This window comes from Oncorhynchus clarkii, chromosome 13 (genome assembly GCF_045791955.1).
Source record: "Oncorhynchus clarkii lewisi isolate Uvic-CL-2024 chromosome 13, UVic_Ocla_1.0, whole genome shotgun sequence".
NCBI lineage: Eukaryota > Metazoa > Chordata > Actinopteri > Salmoniformes > Salmonidae > Oncorhynchus > Oncorhynchus clarkii.
This window is the reverse complement of record NC_092159.1, coordinates 29,709,455-29,724,022: the sequence shown is the minus strand read 5'-3', so window position 1 is coordinate 29,724,022 and position 14,568 is coordinate 29,709,455. Positions and strand designations below refer to the sequence as shown.

The window sequence follows — 14,568 nt, the reverse complement described above, 5'->3', positions numbered from 1 at the left end:
TTATGACACAAGTCAGATTTATTCTTAAACTAAATCTTTATTCACTTAATAATAAGGGAGCAGGTCAATACAACGCACACATATAAAGTGAATCAATTGAGTGCTCTACGATAATGATGGCGGGTCAACAAATCACCCCCAGATGATTCGTTGAGAGCCACGACACAAAAGTACAAAGGTATTTTATAGCCAAAATACAACCTACATGACCAACAATAGACACGTAGAAAGTGTCACAAGGTTAAGCTTTGTATGAAAGAAACTCTCTGCTGAGAATTATAAGTATCTGCTGTAAAAACACTACTTTTTGTGTAGAGACCAGGGTCTGGCCCTGGGGTCATCTCTCCCTGGTACCATATAGAACAGAAACATTAACTCATGCTCTGGAATGCGGTCTCTTTAGGTTTTATCACCCAAAATACATTGTAAATCTCCTGTCAGTTATCTCCCAGAGGCCAATCATCAGTAGAACACAGACACAATAGTTCTAAGAACCCTCTATTCTGTTGCATAAAACAACCATTTGAGCCAATAAAAGTATTATAACATAATGTTGCAGTTTTGCTCTCAGTGTCCACTGGAAGTTGACTAGTAACAACAACTGGGACACAAAAGTCACCCACCATAAGACCCACTAAATCTGCCCAAGAAGAGGCAAACAGAAGAAAAACCCAAACCAAAACAAAGGTCGTTAAAATAATTTATTACAATCAATACCATTCATACTATTACAAAATCATAATTCTCATTCATTCTTAATTAATTATATTTACAAAAACATCAAACAAAAACAAACCTCAGGGGAGCATCGTCCCTCCCCGTCATACCTAACCAATACATAACCCTTTCTCTATCTCCCCTTCCCTAATCTATCCCCTTACCAAACTCACTCTAACACTCCCAGCCCTAAACCCCCTTTCCACCTCTCCCGTGCCGCATGCTTCCCCCACTTCCTCTCCTCCCTCTTCATCTTCCCCCTCAAATCACCTTCCACCCTTCTCACTATCCCTTCCACCCCCCAATCTCTCCCTGTCTTGACTAAATTCTGCCTGGCTTCCCACAGTCCCTTTTTAAAGAGACTCATGAGAAGCCACAGCAGAAACCTGTCCCTATCCGTTCCCTTTGCTCTCCCTACGCCTCTCTCTAGCCTAGCCCATGTCAAAACAAAATCACTCCTAACCACACCTAGCATTACCCGTGCCCTAGCCCAGACTAGTCCGGCAAAGGCACAGTCCCAGAAGGCATGGCGCACAGTCTCCTCCCTGCCACAAGAGGATCTTGGACAGGTGGGGGATTGCACCAAACTATACCGGTACAAGATGGCACGTACCGGCAAGCACTTATGGAGGCCCAACCAATTCAGGTCCTTGAGCCTGTTGTCCAGGCCCCGCGCCTGCACTCCCTCCCAGACCACTGACGAGATGCCCGCTACAGGCGCAGGACTTCCTGCCTGCCTGACCTCCTCGTACAGGTGCCTGTGGTCTAAACCTATTCGGGCAACTTCAACCTCGGGGTGCGCACGCAGCCACTTGGCCGCATGGCCATAATGCCACGGCAGCTGTTCCGCCCGAGGACCCGCGTTAGACCACACCATTACGCTTCTCGCCTTATACGAGAAGAACACCCGCAGGAGGTAACCGGACGGGTGTATAACCGGACGAGCAAGCTCCGTCAACAAGAAAGAAACAAAAATGGCGTCCAGCTTGAGGGGGAAATGTGATACCCCCCTACCTCCCTCCCCGATGGGACAGATCATGCGTGCCCTGGCGACCCACTCGCACCTGCCACTCCACATAAACTGAAACACAAGCCTCACTAGAGGCCTCCTCAGACAAGCCGGCAATGGATAGATGTATGCCACATACAAAAGAGACGGCAACACATCCACCTTTAGGACCAGGACTTTGCCCATAAAAGACAAATACCTAGCCTTCCACATTGCTAGCTTCCTCTGTACCACTGCGATACGCATGTTCCAGTTTAGCGTCGCTGAGCCGGAGGTCTCAAAATGAACCCCGAGAATCCTCAGGGCCCCTTCACAGAGAGATAACCCCCCAGGCACATCCGTTCTACCGCGCCATCTTCCGAAAAACTTGACGGAAGACTTTGCATGGTTCAGAACCGCTCCCGACGCTCGGGTGAAATCCCCAAAGATGGCAAGGGACCTTGTCAGGCACGAGTCCTTGCACAACAGCAAGGAAGTGTCGTCGGCGTACTGCGTCATCTTAACACGCAGCCCACCGCTTCCAGGGATCAACAAGCCTTCCACCCCTGTGTCTGCCCTAATGGCAGCCCCCAGAGGCTCCATGTACAGAACGAAGAGGAGAGCCGAGAGTGGGCATCCCTGCCTGACCCCAGACGAGAGGTCAAAAACGTCACCTAAGTGACTATTTACACTAACTCGACACCCTGCTCCGACATATAAAGTACGGATCCATCCTATAAACTTCTCCCCAAATCCTAATCTACCTAACACCCTGAATAGAAAAGATCTATTCACGCGATCAAAAGCTTTCGCCTGATCTAGCGCTGCTACCATTAAAGGCAGCCCTCTATCTTCAACCCAAGCAATGGAATCCCTGATCAACTGTAGGTTCCATCTTATAGAGCGGCCCTCTACCCCGCACGTCTGATCCTCGTGGACGACGTAGGGAAGGGCTGTGCGCAACCGGTCTGCTAAAACCTTTGCAAGAATCTTGTAATCTACGCACAGCATGGTCAATGGCCGCCAGTTGCCAAGGTCAGTTGCTTCCCCCTTCTTATAAAGAAGTGACAGCACACCAACAGCCATTGATCCCCCCGGGACCCCCGTCTCAAGGATGGCCTTCAAGACTTCGAGAACCACTGGTCCAAGTATACCCCAAAACTTGAGGTAAAACTCAGCCGGCAGCCCATCCATCCCAGGCACCTTCCCTTTTCCCATCCTCCTAAGAGCGCTCTCAACCTCTTCTAGTGAGATCTGGGCCTCCATCACGTCTCTAATGTCCTCTGGCAACCGCCGGGACAAGTGTTCTAAAAACACGTTTCCCTGCTCTACATCTATTTCCCTTTCCTTAAATAAACCTTGGAAATGATCAGTTGTCACCCTGACCATTTCCTCTGGTTTACTTACTATACTACCATTTTCTTCCCTAACTCCCTGCATTACCTTCCTACTCTGTCTGGCCCTAACCGACTTAAAGAACATAGCGGAACAAGTCTCATTATGTTCTAGAAAGCCACTATGCGCACGCTCCAGGAAAGCTCGAGCCTTCTGCTCCTGCAGCTCCCTGAGCTGCGCCTTTAGGGCTGCGAATCTCTCTCAGTCAATCGACCCGCCGAGGTTGCCTGCCTCGTACTCGAGTTCAATTAACCTTTGGATACGATCCACCTCCCTCCTTTCCTCCCTTTTTTTCCTTCTACAATATCCTATTATAAAAGCCCTTATCCTCCCCTTGACTAAATCCCACCACTCTAACACCCCCTCGCACATGGACCGGAGGCCGTCAAGCCTCCGAAAGAAACAAAAAAATGCATCAACGAAAGCCTGCTCCTCCAGTATATCCCGATCTAACTTCCAGTACCCCCTACCGAAGAGGCAGACTGGCGACCCCACCTGCAGGAACACCCCGTCGTGATCCGTGAAGAAAACAGGCAACAGCCGCCCAGACAACTGACCCAAAGACCTGGATACAAAAATGTAGTCGAGCCTCCGTGCAACCCCCCAGGAGTTGCGCCATGTAGGACCGAGTAGTGTGCAGGCCACCATCAACCAGACCATGGCAAGCCATTAGCCCAGAGATGGCACCTGCACTGCTATCACCGCCTACCCCTAAATCTATATTAAAGTCTCCTCCTATCACCAAGTGCCTGTTTGTAACACACAGGGGCGCCAGACAGTCCACCATCTCCCTCCTGTCTGCCGCCACCTGTGGCCCATACACCCCAATTAACCTATATCTAGCTTCTCTAAACTTAACATCTATCCCCAAAACTCTACCCTGCATTATTACAAAAGTGTTCTCTATTTTAACCTCTCTATGCCCACACAAAATCCCTACTCCTGTTGAGTGCACCCATCCTATGCCCCAAAAGGATTCCCCCTTATCCCACTCCCTCTTAAATCTACACACATCCCCACCATCCCTCAGGTGAACCTCCTGTAAAAAACAGAAATCAAACCCCACACCCTCTAAATAACAAAAAACCGCCCTCCTTTTAACATTATCCCTTAACCCCCTAACATTTAGACTAAAAAAAGAAACAGAACTATTCATTTAATTATTTACAACAAATAAAAATCCCAAAACCCAAAGAAAAACCAGGAGACTCACCCGATGCTCCCCTGGTCCATCTCCACCGGCGGGGACGTCTTCTCCTCTCCTGACGCCCCCCCGTCCTCCATCCCAACCCATGATCCAGGCAGTGTGTTGGGTCCTCCCTCCCCACCCACCATCCCCCCCTCCCTGTTTGCCTCGGGGCTGCATGTAGGGGACCCCATCTCCCCAAACAGGTGTTGGGACCCCCCCCCCCCCCCCCGCCACTCTCTTAACCCCCCCTCCCCCTCCACACCCCCCTCCCTCTCACTTCCTGCCAAGCTCCCCCTCTTTATCCCTTTCTTCTTTGGTGAAGGAGGTAGCGGGGAGACACAACGTCCCATTCCCGCTAACTCCTCCACCAAATCCCTCATTTCGACCTCGAGGAAGCCTGGCAGGCTGTCCCCCCACCTCCCCCCCCACCTCCACTCCTCCCTCCTTCTCCGTCACTGTCCCACTTCCCTCTTCCACTCCTTCTCGTACCACTGTCCCCTTCTCCCTCTTCTCTGCTCCTCCACGTTCTTCCACCTTCTTTTTAATCTCTCCTTCTTTTTCCTTCTTTCCATCTTCTCTCCTCTTTCTTTTCGCCTCTTCCTTCTTCCCTTCTCCGTCCTTTCCCCTGTGCCATCCGTACAATCCGCATGCGTCCTCTCTTTCCTCCCCCCATCCCCCGCTCCCCCCCCAGCTGCAGACGCGTATGACCTGTGACGAGCCACAGGTGTGCTCTTGAGCCACACCCGTGGCAAGCCTTGGGCTCGTCACATTCCTTGGCCTCGTGCTCTTCCGACCCACAAAATCGACACCTCTTGGCACTGCACGAGGCCAGGATATGGCCGTAGGCCATACAACGCCTGCAGAACGGGGGCTGACGGGCATAGTAGAGTGTTCCCCTGTCAGCCCCCAGGGAGAACATCGCCGGAGGATGGAGGTAGCCATCCACACTCTTCGGGGACTCCCTGAGTAACGCCTGGAACCCTCTCCTCCCGTTCCAGAAACCCTCTCCTCCCTCCTCGCTGAGGAAACATTGTCCATGTAGCTCCCCAGAAAGGCCCTCACCTCTTCATCTTTCACATGCGGATTGTACATGGTTACGGTGACCACCCTGAAGTTGTTCTTCGCCAGGCTGGTCACCGCATAATGGCACAGGGGTCCCGTTTTCTCCGCTTCCTTTGCCATCTTCATTACTTCATCATGTTTTTCTTCTTTGTGAAACGTCACATCGAAAGCCTTCTCATTCGGGTTCCCTTGAAGGCAGAGCACTTCCTTCACCTCTATCCTGAGGCATCCCATCAAAATGGTCCTTCCAAATGTCTCTCTACTCCACGGCTCCATCTCCTTTTCAGTCCAGGCAAATCGTAAGGTATTTGCCATACCAATCCCCGGAACCGATCTTGTTTTCTTGTATTGATTCATTTAAAAAAATAAGCTCTCTTCAGAAAGAAGCTTCAACCTGAAATGAAAACATCTTTAACCAAAAAGGTGGAGCAACTAAAGGTGTTGACTCTCCACATCTATCAGGACAACTGGAGCACTGGGCCAGACACTCTTAAATAGAACCTGGACCAGCTCAGGTGAAACACCTTCCCACTAACGAGATGGACAAGCCAGCACAGGTGTAACACATACTGACTAATGAGGTGACACCAATCAATGCGTCCTACGTGCTAACGAGCTATACACGCTAAATTCCAAACTCAAAACATAAATGGAAAAACCAAAGACTGTAACACCTTAAAAGAATGCGCACCACCAACAGAAAACAACTTCCATTTCACATTATAATCAACAACAATGCTTCACCTTCTACAATATTAACATGGTGTCTACTGGCAGGCAACAATTAAAAACAAGAAAAAACGTGTATTTTTTCCCATCCTGAAACTCACTTGCTTCTAGAACTCTCGTCCCCTTGGAACATAACTCATCTCTAATACTGAAAGTCAAAATAATCTGTGATTCATGGACCGCACTGGCTAAATACAAAACACAAATCTTTTTGACTGCCCAATCTTGAGGCAATCAGAAACTAAGTTATCCTCACCATGGACACAAGCACCATAAATTATGTTGTTTTGACAAGTAGCAATAAATCACTGATATCAATTAGGGGGGAGATCAGATTGTACTTGCTGTTGAAACTAACATCTAAAAAAACACATGGAAATGGGAGATATTTTTTAGCTCACTGGTTAGAGGACAACCCGCAGAAGACATTCAGCTACATTTTGGAGAGATGCATTTAAATGTACGGGTCGCTAAACAAAGGAACGCAACACTTATTTGTTATAACTCATCAATATCATGTTGAAATCAATTGTGCCGAGAGGGAGATGAGGTTGCACGTCCTGTTAAAACTAACAGCTCAAAAACCACACGGAATCTGGGAATAATGTGTACATCACTGGTTAGAGGACCATTTGTAGAAAACAGCAAGCTACATTTTGAAGTGTTGCATTTTGATTCAAGTGGGTCACCAACATGGTAAGTGTAACTCAGCTCTTTTTGTGTTAGTCACTTTTTGTTAAATCACATAAATAGTACTCTTCAAATTCAGAGCCTGGATTTCCTCGAGGCTAATATCCATATCATGGTGAAATCAAATGATAAGGGGGCAAAGGTTTAGGGTACTACATTGTGACATTATTAAAATGCTAATTCTACAATGTTAAAACATTCTACATTGTGAAATCATTACATTGATATCATGAAACAAATCTTTCATGTATGTATTTTCTGATGTTTGATCAGAGATCTTTTTTCAGAGTATCTCTGGTCACACTGATCACAGCTATGAGGTTTCTCTCCTGTGTGTGTTCTCTGGTGTATCTTCAGAGAGCTAGACTGAACAAAACTCTTCCCACATTGATCACAGCTATAAGGTTTCTCTCCTGTGTGTGTTCTCTGGTGCGATATCAGGCCATTTAGCTGAGTAAAACTCTTCCCACATTGACTACAGCTATACGGTTTCTCTCCTGTGTGTGTTCTCCGGTGAATCTTCAGTTCCCCAGATTGAACAAAACTCTTCCCACATACAGTACAGCTATAAGATTTCTCTCCTGTGTGTCTTCTCTGGTGTGTCTTCAGAAGGCTAGATGTAAAAAAAACCTTCCCACATTGAGTACAGCTATAGGGTTTCTCTCCTGTGTGTGTTCTCTGGTGAAGAGTCAGATTGCGGGAACTAGCAAAATTCTTCCCACATTCATCACAGCTATACGGTCTCTCTCCGGTGTGTGTTCTCTGGTGTGTTACCAGGCTTCTTAGCTGAGTAAAACTCTTTCCACATTGATCACAGATATATGGTTTCTCTCCTGTGTGTGTTCTTTGGTGTGATATCAGGCTGGTTGAATGAGTATAACTCTTCCCACATTGAGTACAGCTATAAGGTTTCTCTCCTGTGTGTGTTCTCTGGTGAAGAGTCAGATTATTCGAAAAAGCAAAACTCTTCCCACATTCATCACAGCTATACGGTTTCTCTCCCGTGTGTATTCTCCTGTGTGATATCAGGGTGCCTATGTGAGTAAAACTCTTCCCACATTCATCACAGCTATACGGTTTCTCTCCCGTGTGTATTCTCTGGTGTGATATCAGGTTGCTTAGCTGAATAAAACTCTTCCCACATTGATCACAGCTATAAGGTTTCTCTCCTGTGTGTGTTCTTTGGTGTACAATAAGATGGCTAGATGTATCAACACTCTTCCCACATTGAGTACAGCAATAACGTTTCTCTACTGTGTGGATTCTCTGATGCATTTTAATGCCTGCTGATGAGGTGAATCTCTTCCCATAGTCAGAGCGATGATTTATCTTCCCTGTGGGTCTCTGCTGGTGTTTCTTGAGGAGTTCTGATCTGGAGAGACTCTTCTCTGCCTCGTCAGCATCATGAGGTTGTTGAGGCTCCCCAGAGGGTCCACGATAGTCACGTCTCTCTCCTGTGTGAATGACAAAGCCATACAGATGGTTAAAGGCCCACAACAGCAGAACTCCACTGTAAAAGGTGATGCCAACAGCGTAGCCATGATGTTGTACAACAATTGACGTATGTAATGAATGTAATGATTATTTGACATTTGTCTTAAAATGAGCAAGAATAGTCATAGTCTTGTTTTCACATTAGTATTAACATCTAAGATTGTAGACTAGAAATAAGTTATTTGTGTTGTTGAAACTCTTAGTGTGCCAGATGACTTTTGGTCTCCAATATAGGCCCCTTTCTGTGTTTGCTAAAATTGTATGTAGTATATCTGCCTGGAGCAAAAATGGTGAGCAAAATGTGTAGTTTTTCACAATGTATTCTGAATGGGGAAACTCAGGGGAGTAACCTCCATTTCCAGGTTGCTAATGACTGCATTTCACACTACTTTGGATTATAACTGTAAGGCTCATTTGAATGTCCTGCTTAATATAATGTTTGTGTCATCATCGCAAATCAACCGCTTTGTACATAAAAAACACCAACCAGTAAAATGCTTCTTGGCTTTTTCATCAGCCTGACAATGAGAGTTTGTACACTGTTTGCTAAGTTGTTCCACCTAACTATACCATACACCTACTGTAGGACCCATAACTATACCTAACAATAACATAGACCTACTGTAGGACTCATAACTTCACCTAACAACAAATATAGGAAAACTGCTCTGTGTGTTGTACATCAGCCTATCCATCTAGGAACAGTTCTCTACACATTATGAGCTAAGTATCTGTTAGTCTGTTTGGACACGAGACCCTACTATAAATCAATCAGACAATAACATTATAAACATCAATTTGTTAGGGATGTTGGATCCAACGTGGAGCACGGCATAACTGTCTTGACCAGAGTGAAGAATGAAGAAGCACTTTGGTTGTTGTTGCATGTCGTGATATTTGTCATTTGACTGGCATTCAGAAAATGATTTCCTGGATCAGCTGAAGATAGTTGAACATGTGACTGTAACTAAACAGCTACAGTATTAAGAATGATGTGTAATTATTGAAGAACCGCGTTAATGACAGTATCCATTTGAGTGTTGTCAATAAAGCTAAGATTTAAAAAATATATATATTTCACATTTATTTAACCAGGTAGGCTAGATGAGAACAAGTTCTCAACTGCAACCTGGCCAAGATAAAGCAAAGCAGTGTGACAAAAACAACAACAGAGTTACACATGGGATAAACAAAAGTACAGTCAATAACACAATAGAAATATCTATATACAGTGCGTGCAAATGGAGTACGGCAATAAATAGGCCATAGTAGGGAAGTAATAACAATTTAACACTGGAGTGATAGATGTGCAAGTAGAAATACTGGTGTGCAAAAGAGCAAAAAAAGTAAATTAAAACATGGGGATGAGATAGGCAGTTGGATGGGCTATTTACAGATGGGCTGTGTACAGCTGCAGCGATTGGTAAGCTGCTCAGATACCTGATGCTTAAAGTTAGTGAGGGAGATACAGTGGGGAGAACAAGTATTTGACACACTGCTGATTTAGCAGGTTTTCCTACTTATAAAGCATGTAGAGGTCTGTAATTTTTATCATAGGTACACTTCAACTGTGAGAGACAGAATCTAAAATCCAGAAAATCACATTGTATGATTTTTAAGTAATTAATTTGCATTTTATTGCATGACATAAGTATTTGATCACCTACCAACCAGGGTTGTGTGTCTTATTTAATTAATCAAACAGCGTGCTTAAAGCATCAAACAAGTTCAGTACATATAGATTTTATAAAAAAACATGGGGCGATTGGTAGAAAGAACAGATGACTCCTGGTTGACCAAGAGTTATTTTAGTTGGGGACAGCACTGGAACATGATTCTGGGGCTCCCGAGTGGCACAGCAGACACTGCATCTCAGTGCTTGAGGTGTCACTACAGACACCCTGGTTCAAATCCAGGCTGTATCACAACCGGCCGTGATTGGGCACAATCGCACAATTGGCCCAGCGTCGTCCAGGTTAGGCAGTCATTGTAATTAAGAATTTGTTCTTAACTGACTTGCCTAGTTAAATAAAGGTTACATTTAAAATAAAATAAGTGTTTCATGACAAACAATTTTTACAAATCTGTCAAGGCACCAACTTTGAGAAGGGTTTAAAACAAAGGTTTCAAACCAATTTATGAATGTAATTGAATCTATGAAAATAAATTGGCTGAATATTATACAATGACTTAACAACAGCTCTAATAATTTGCCCCCACAGGAAATCTTCACAGGCAATTCTAGAATATACTATATAGCCTAGAAACCTGGTTAAACTATCATTATGACTAGAGATCGACCGATTAATCGGAATGGCCGATTAATTGGAGCCGATATCAAGTTTTCATAACAATCGGAAATCTGTATTTTTAGACAGCGATTTTTCCGATTAAAAATATATATATATTTTTTTTACATCTTTATTTAATCTTTATTTAACTAGGCAAGTCAATTAAGAACACATTCTTATTTTCAATGACGGCCTAGGAACGGTAGGTTAACTGCCTCGTTCAGGGGCAGAACAACAGATTTTCGCCTTGTCAGCTCGGGGGATTCAATCTTGCAACGTTACATTTAACTAGTCCAACGCAATAATGACCTGCCTCTCTCTCGTTGCACTCCACTGTGAATGCAGTAAGCCAAGGTAAGTAGCTAGCTAGCATTAAACTTATCTTATAAAAAACAATCAATCATAATCACTAGTTAACTACACATGGTTGATGATATTACTAGATATTATCTAGCGTGTCCTGCGATGCATATAATCTGACTGAGCATACAAGTATACGAGTATCTAAGTATCTGACTGAGCGGTGGTAGGCAGAAGCAGGCGCGTAAACATTCATTCAAACAGCACTTTCGTGCGTTTTGCCAGCAGCTCTTCGTTGTGCGTCAAGCATTGCGCTGTTTATGACTTCAAGCCTATCAACTCCCGAGATGAGGCTGGTGTAACCAAAGTGAAATGGCTAGCTAGTTAGCGCGCGCTAATAGCGTTTCAAACATCACAGCCTTAGAGTAGTTGTTCCCCTTGCTCTGCATGGGTAACGCTGCTTCGAGGGTGGCTGTTGTCAGTGTGTTCCTGGATCGAGCCCAGGGAGGAGCGAGGAGAGGGACGGAAGCTATACTGTTACACTGGCAATACTAAAGTGCCTATAAGAACATCCAATTATCAAAGGTTAACCTCTTTCAGCTAGGGGGCACTATTTTTATGTTTGGAAAAATAACGTTCCCAAAGTAAACGGGCTATTTCTCAGGCACAGATGCTAGAATGTGCATATAATTGACAGATTAGGATAGAAAACATTCTAAAGGTTCCAAAACTGTCAAAATATTGTCTGTGAGTATAACAGAACTGATATTGCAGGCGAAAACGCGAGGAAAATCCAACCAGGAAGTGGCTTCTATTCTGCAAGCTCCATGTTCCATAGCCTGCCTTCGCTCCATTTAAAGAGATATCAACCAGATTCCGGCTTCCTCAAGGTGTCAACAGTCCTTAGACATAGTTTCAGGCTTTTATTTTGAAAAATGAGCGAGAAAGATAACATCGCGTCAGGTGTTCGCATGAGTTTTGCTTGCGCAACAGAGCTTGGGCAGCCATCGTCTCTCCCGCTCCTACCGAAAAAGACAGTGCCGGTTGATATATTATCAATTACATATTTTAAAAACAACCTGAGGCTTGATTATAAAAAACGTTTGACATGTTTCTGTGGACATTACGGATACTATTTGTAATTTTCATCTGCGTTGTCGTGACCGCTCGAGCCTGGGGATTTCTGAACATAAAGCGCCATAAAAATACTATTTATGGAACAAAAGGAACATTTATTCTGTAACCGGGAATCTCGTGAGTGAAACCATCCGAAGATCAAAGGTAAGCGATTCATTTTATTGCTCTTCTGATTTTCGTGACCAAGCTACTTTGATGCTAGGTGTTCATAATGTTTTGTATAGTGATCGATAAACTTACACAAACGCTTGGATTGCTTTCGCCGTAAAGCATATTTTCAAAATCTGACACCACAGGTGGATTAACAAAATGCTAAGATGTGTTTTGCAATATTGCACTTGTGATTTCATGAATATAAATATTTGTATTAATATTATTTCAATGTGGCGCTCTGCAATTCAGTGGTTGTTGATGACAATTATCCCGCTAAAGGGATGGGTAAGCGTCAAGAAGTTAATGAAAGACGAATGGTATAGAGGGAAATGGTCATATAATTCCTATAATAACTACAACCTAAAACTTCTTACCAGGGGAATATTGAAGACTCATGTTAAAAGGAACCACCAGCTTTCATGTTGCACTTTTACCTTCTTCTCCAACACATTGTTTTTGCACTATTTAAACCAAATTGAACATATTTCATAATTTATTTTAGGCTAAATTGATTTTATTGATGTATTATATTAAGTTAAAATAAGTGTTCATTCAGTATTGTTGTGATTGTCATTATTACAACATTTATTTTTAAATTGACCAATTAATCGGTATCGGCCTTTTTGGTCCTCCAATAATCGGTATCGAAAAATCATAATCAGTTGACCTCTAATTATGGATGAATTCTAGAATATAATATATAGCCTAGAAACCTGGTTAAACTATCATTATGACAGCATGGATGAATTCTAGAATATACTATATAGCCTAGAAACCTGGTTAAAACAATCATTATGACATCATGGATGACCAGTCCTTGTATTCATAGTGTAGTGAATTCAGGGGGTTGCCCTTTGCTGAACTCAAACCTGGGTCCAGTGACTGTCAAGCCAACACCTTATAACTGTTACGCCAAGATCTCTGAACTTCTTGACATGGTCGCTAGGTGTTGGGTTACGGTTGCTACAATAGCTTTCTCTTTGAATTTGAGAGTGGTTACACTTCTCCTTCCACTATCCCTCAGCTGTTCACCAAACCAAGTCTCTGGGCAGTCATTTTGTTGCTGTTTAAAAAACCCACACAACCCAGCAATCTGCAGTTCAAACAATAACAAATCTGTCATTCCGCCACTGTTTTGGTAATAAGAAGATTATGGGGTTGGAGAAATGTAACTACAGACAGACCTATGGATGCAAGGACTGACCATCCAAAATATAAACATGATAGTTTTAACCATGTTGAGGCTATACAGTGTTGATTTACATTGTTTCTAAACATTAGAGTAAAAAAAGCTTATTTGGTGAACTGACGGGGTAAAACAGTTGAACTAAGCTCATGAGGCATGTGTTATACTCTTCAAGAATAAATGGCTATAAATAATTTAAAAGTCACAATATGGATGTAGCAATTGCAGATGTCCACTTTAACACCAAACATCAGTCCAACAACTGCAGAGTTTTTGCCTCTGTTTTTAAGACAGTACTTACTAGTGTTAATCAGGGAGCGGTTTCTCAAAACCATCTTATGGCTAAATTCATCGTCAGAACCATTGGATGCCTTATGACACGTTTGGGAAACCGGGCCCAGATATCCAGTTTCCTCCTCTTCTTCCTCCTTTTTCGGTGTAACAGTCATCTCCTCCTCCACTTTCACGCCATAAACTGCATCTTCCTCTCCTTTTACTGTAACATCCTCCTCCTCTTTCACACTGAACGCGTCTTCCTCTTCTTTCACAGTAACGGCCTCGCCCTCTACTTCTTGTTTTACTGTGATATCTTCCTCCTCTTTAGAAGGAGAGAAGCTTAGTGACCGCATGGTCGGGGATGTTAGCTAGCTAAGCTAATGCTAACTTAACCAGCCCGCTAGCTGAATAATAACAACACCGTAAATATGTAATTAAATCGGATAACTAAGTAGACGACAGAAGTGTGTTTAAAACACAGTGGCTAATATACACGAAAAAGTCTAAAGAGCTTTATTGGTTCGGCTATTTTGTCTAGCAGGCTACCGAGGTGGCTGACTAACTGTTGTTGCTGCTGCTGAAAGAAGCGTTCCGTCCACTAGATTATACGTCACACCAGCAGCATAACCTTAAATTCCCAGACCGCCCTCAGCTGACTGGAGTGGGTAACGCAGTTGAGTAAAAAATGTATTTTGTTTTCAGACAACAAGTTAAGGTGCAGGACGCCTGAGTTTTTACTCACCAGTGTAACAACACAGTGTAGTTAAAGACATAGTAACTTAGTTGAATTGAAGATCTGGTTCCTTATAAGCACAAACAGATATGTTTTTGAATTGTAACATATGTATTAATTTATTTCGGGATTCTGGGTAATCCACAGCAGATTTATGGAGAATTGCTGTGGGTGAGTTGAAAATTGAATGGTCCCGGGATAGAAAAGTATAAAGTTGACATTACATCA

The 14,568-nt window shown here is 43.7% G+C and overlaps 1 protein-coding gene and 1 pseudogene across 1 annotated transcript; one reads left to right on the top strand and one right to left on the bottom strand.

Annotated features, from left to right (window-relative positions):
• Positions 1-14,568, top strand: part of LOC139424753 (zinc finger protein ZFP2-like) — a 122,209-nt pseudogene that overhangs the window by 92,200 nt on the left and 15,441 nt on the right.
• On the bottom strand, positions 5,682-14,140 carry LOC139424748 (zinc finger protein ZFP2-like). Its single transcript, XM_071176864.1, has 2 exons — positions 13,633-14,140; positions 5,682-8,224 (listed from the first exon to the last, which is right to left on the bottom strand). Exons 1-2 carry the CDS (start codon positions 13,958-13,960, stop codon positions 7,014-7,016), a joined length of 1,539 nt encoding a protein of 512 aa, XP_071032965.1. The 5' UTR covers positions 13,961-14,140; the 3' UTR covers positions 5,682-7,013.

Coding starts and splice junctions, on each gene's coding strand:
- LOC139424748 (XM_071176864.1), bottom strand. CDS start 13,960: ATGCGGTCACTAAGCTTCTCTCCTTCTAAAGAGGAGGAAGATATCACA. Junction 8,225..13,632: donor CCGCTCCCTGATTAACACTA/GTAAGTACTGTC, acceptor TCATTCACACAG/GAGAGAGACGTGACTATCGT.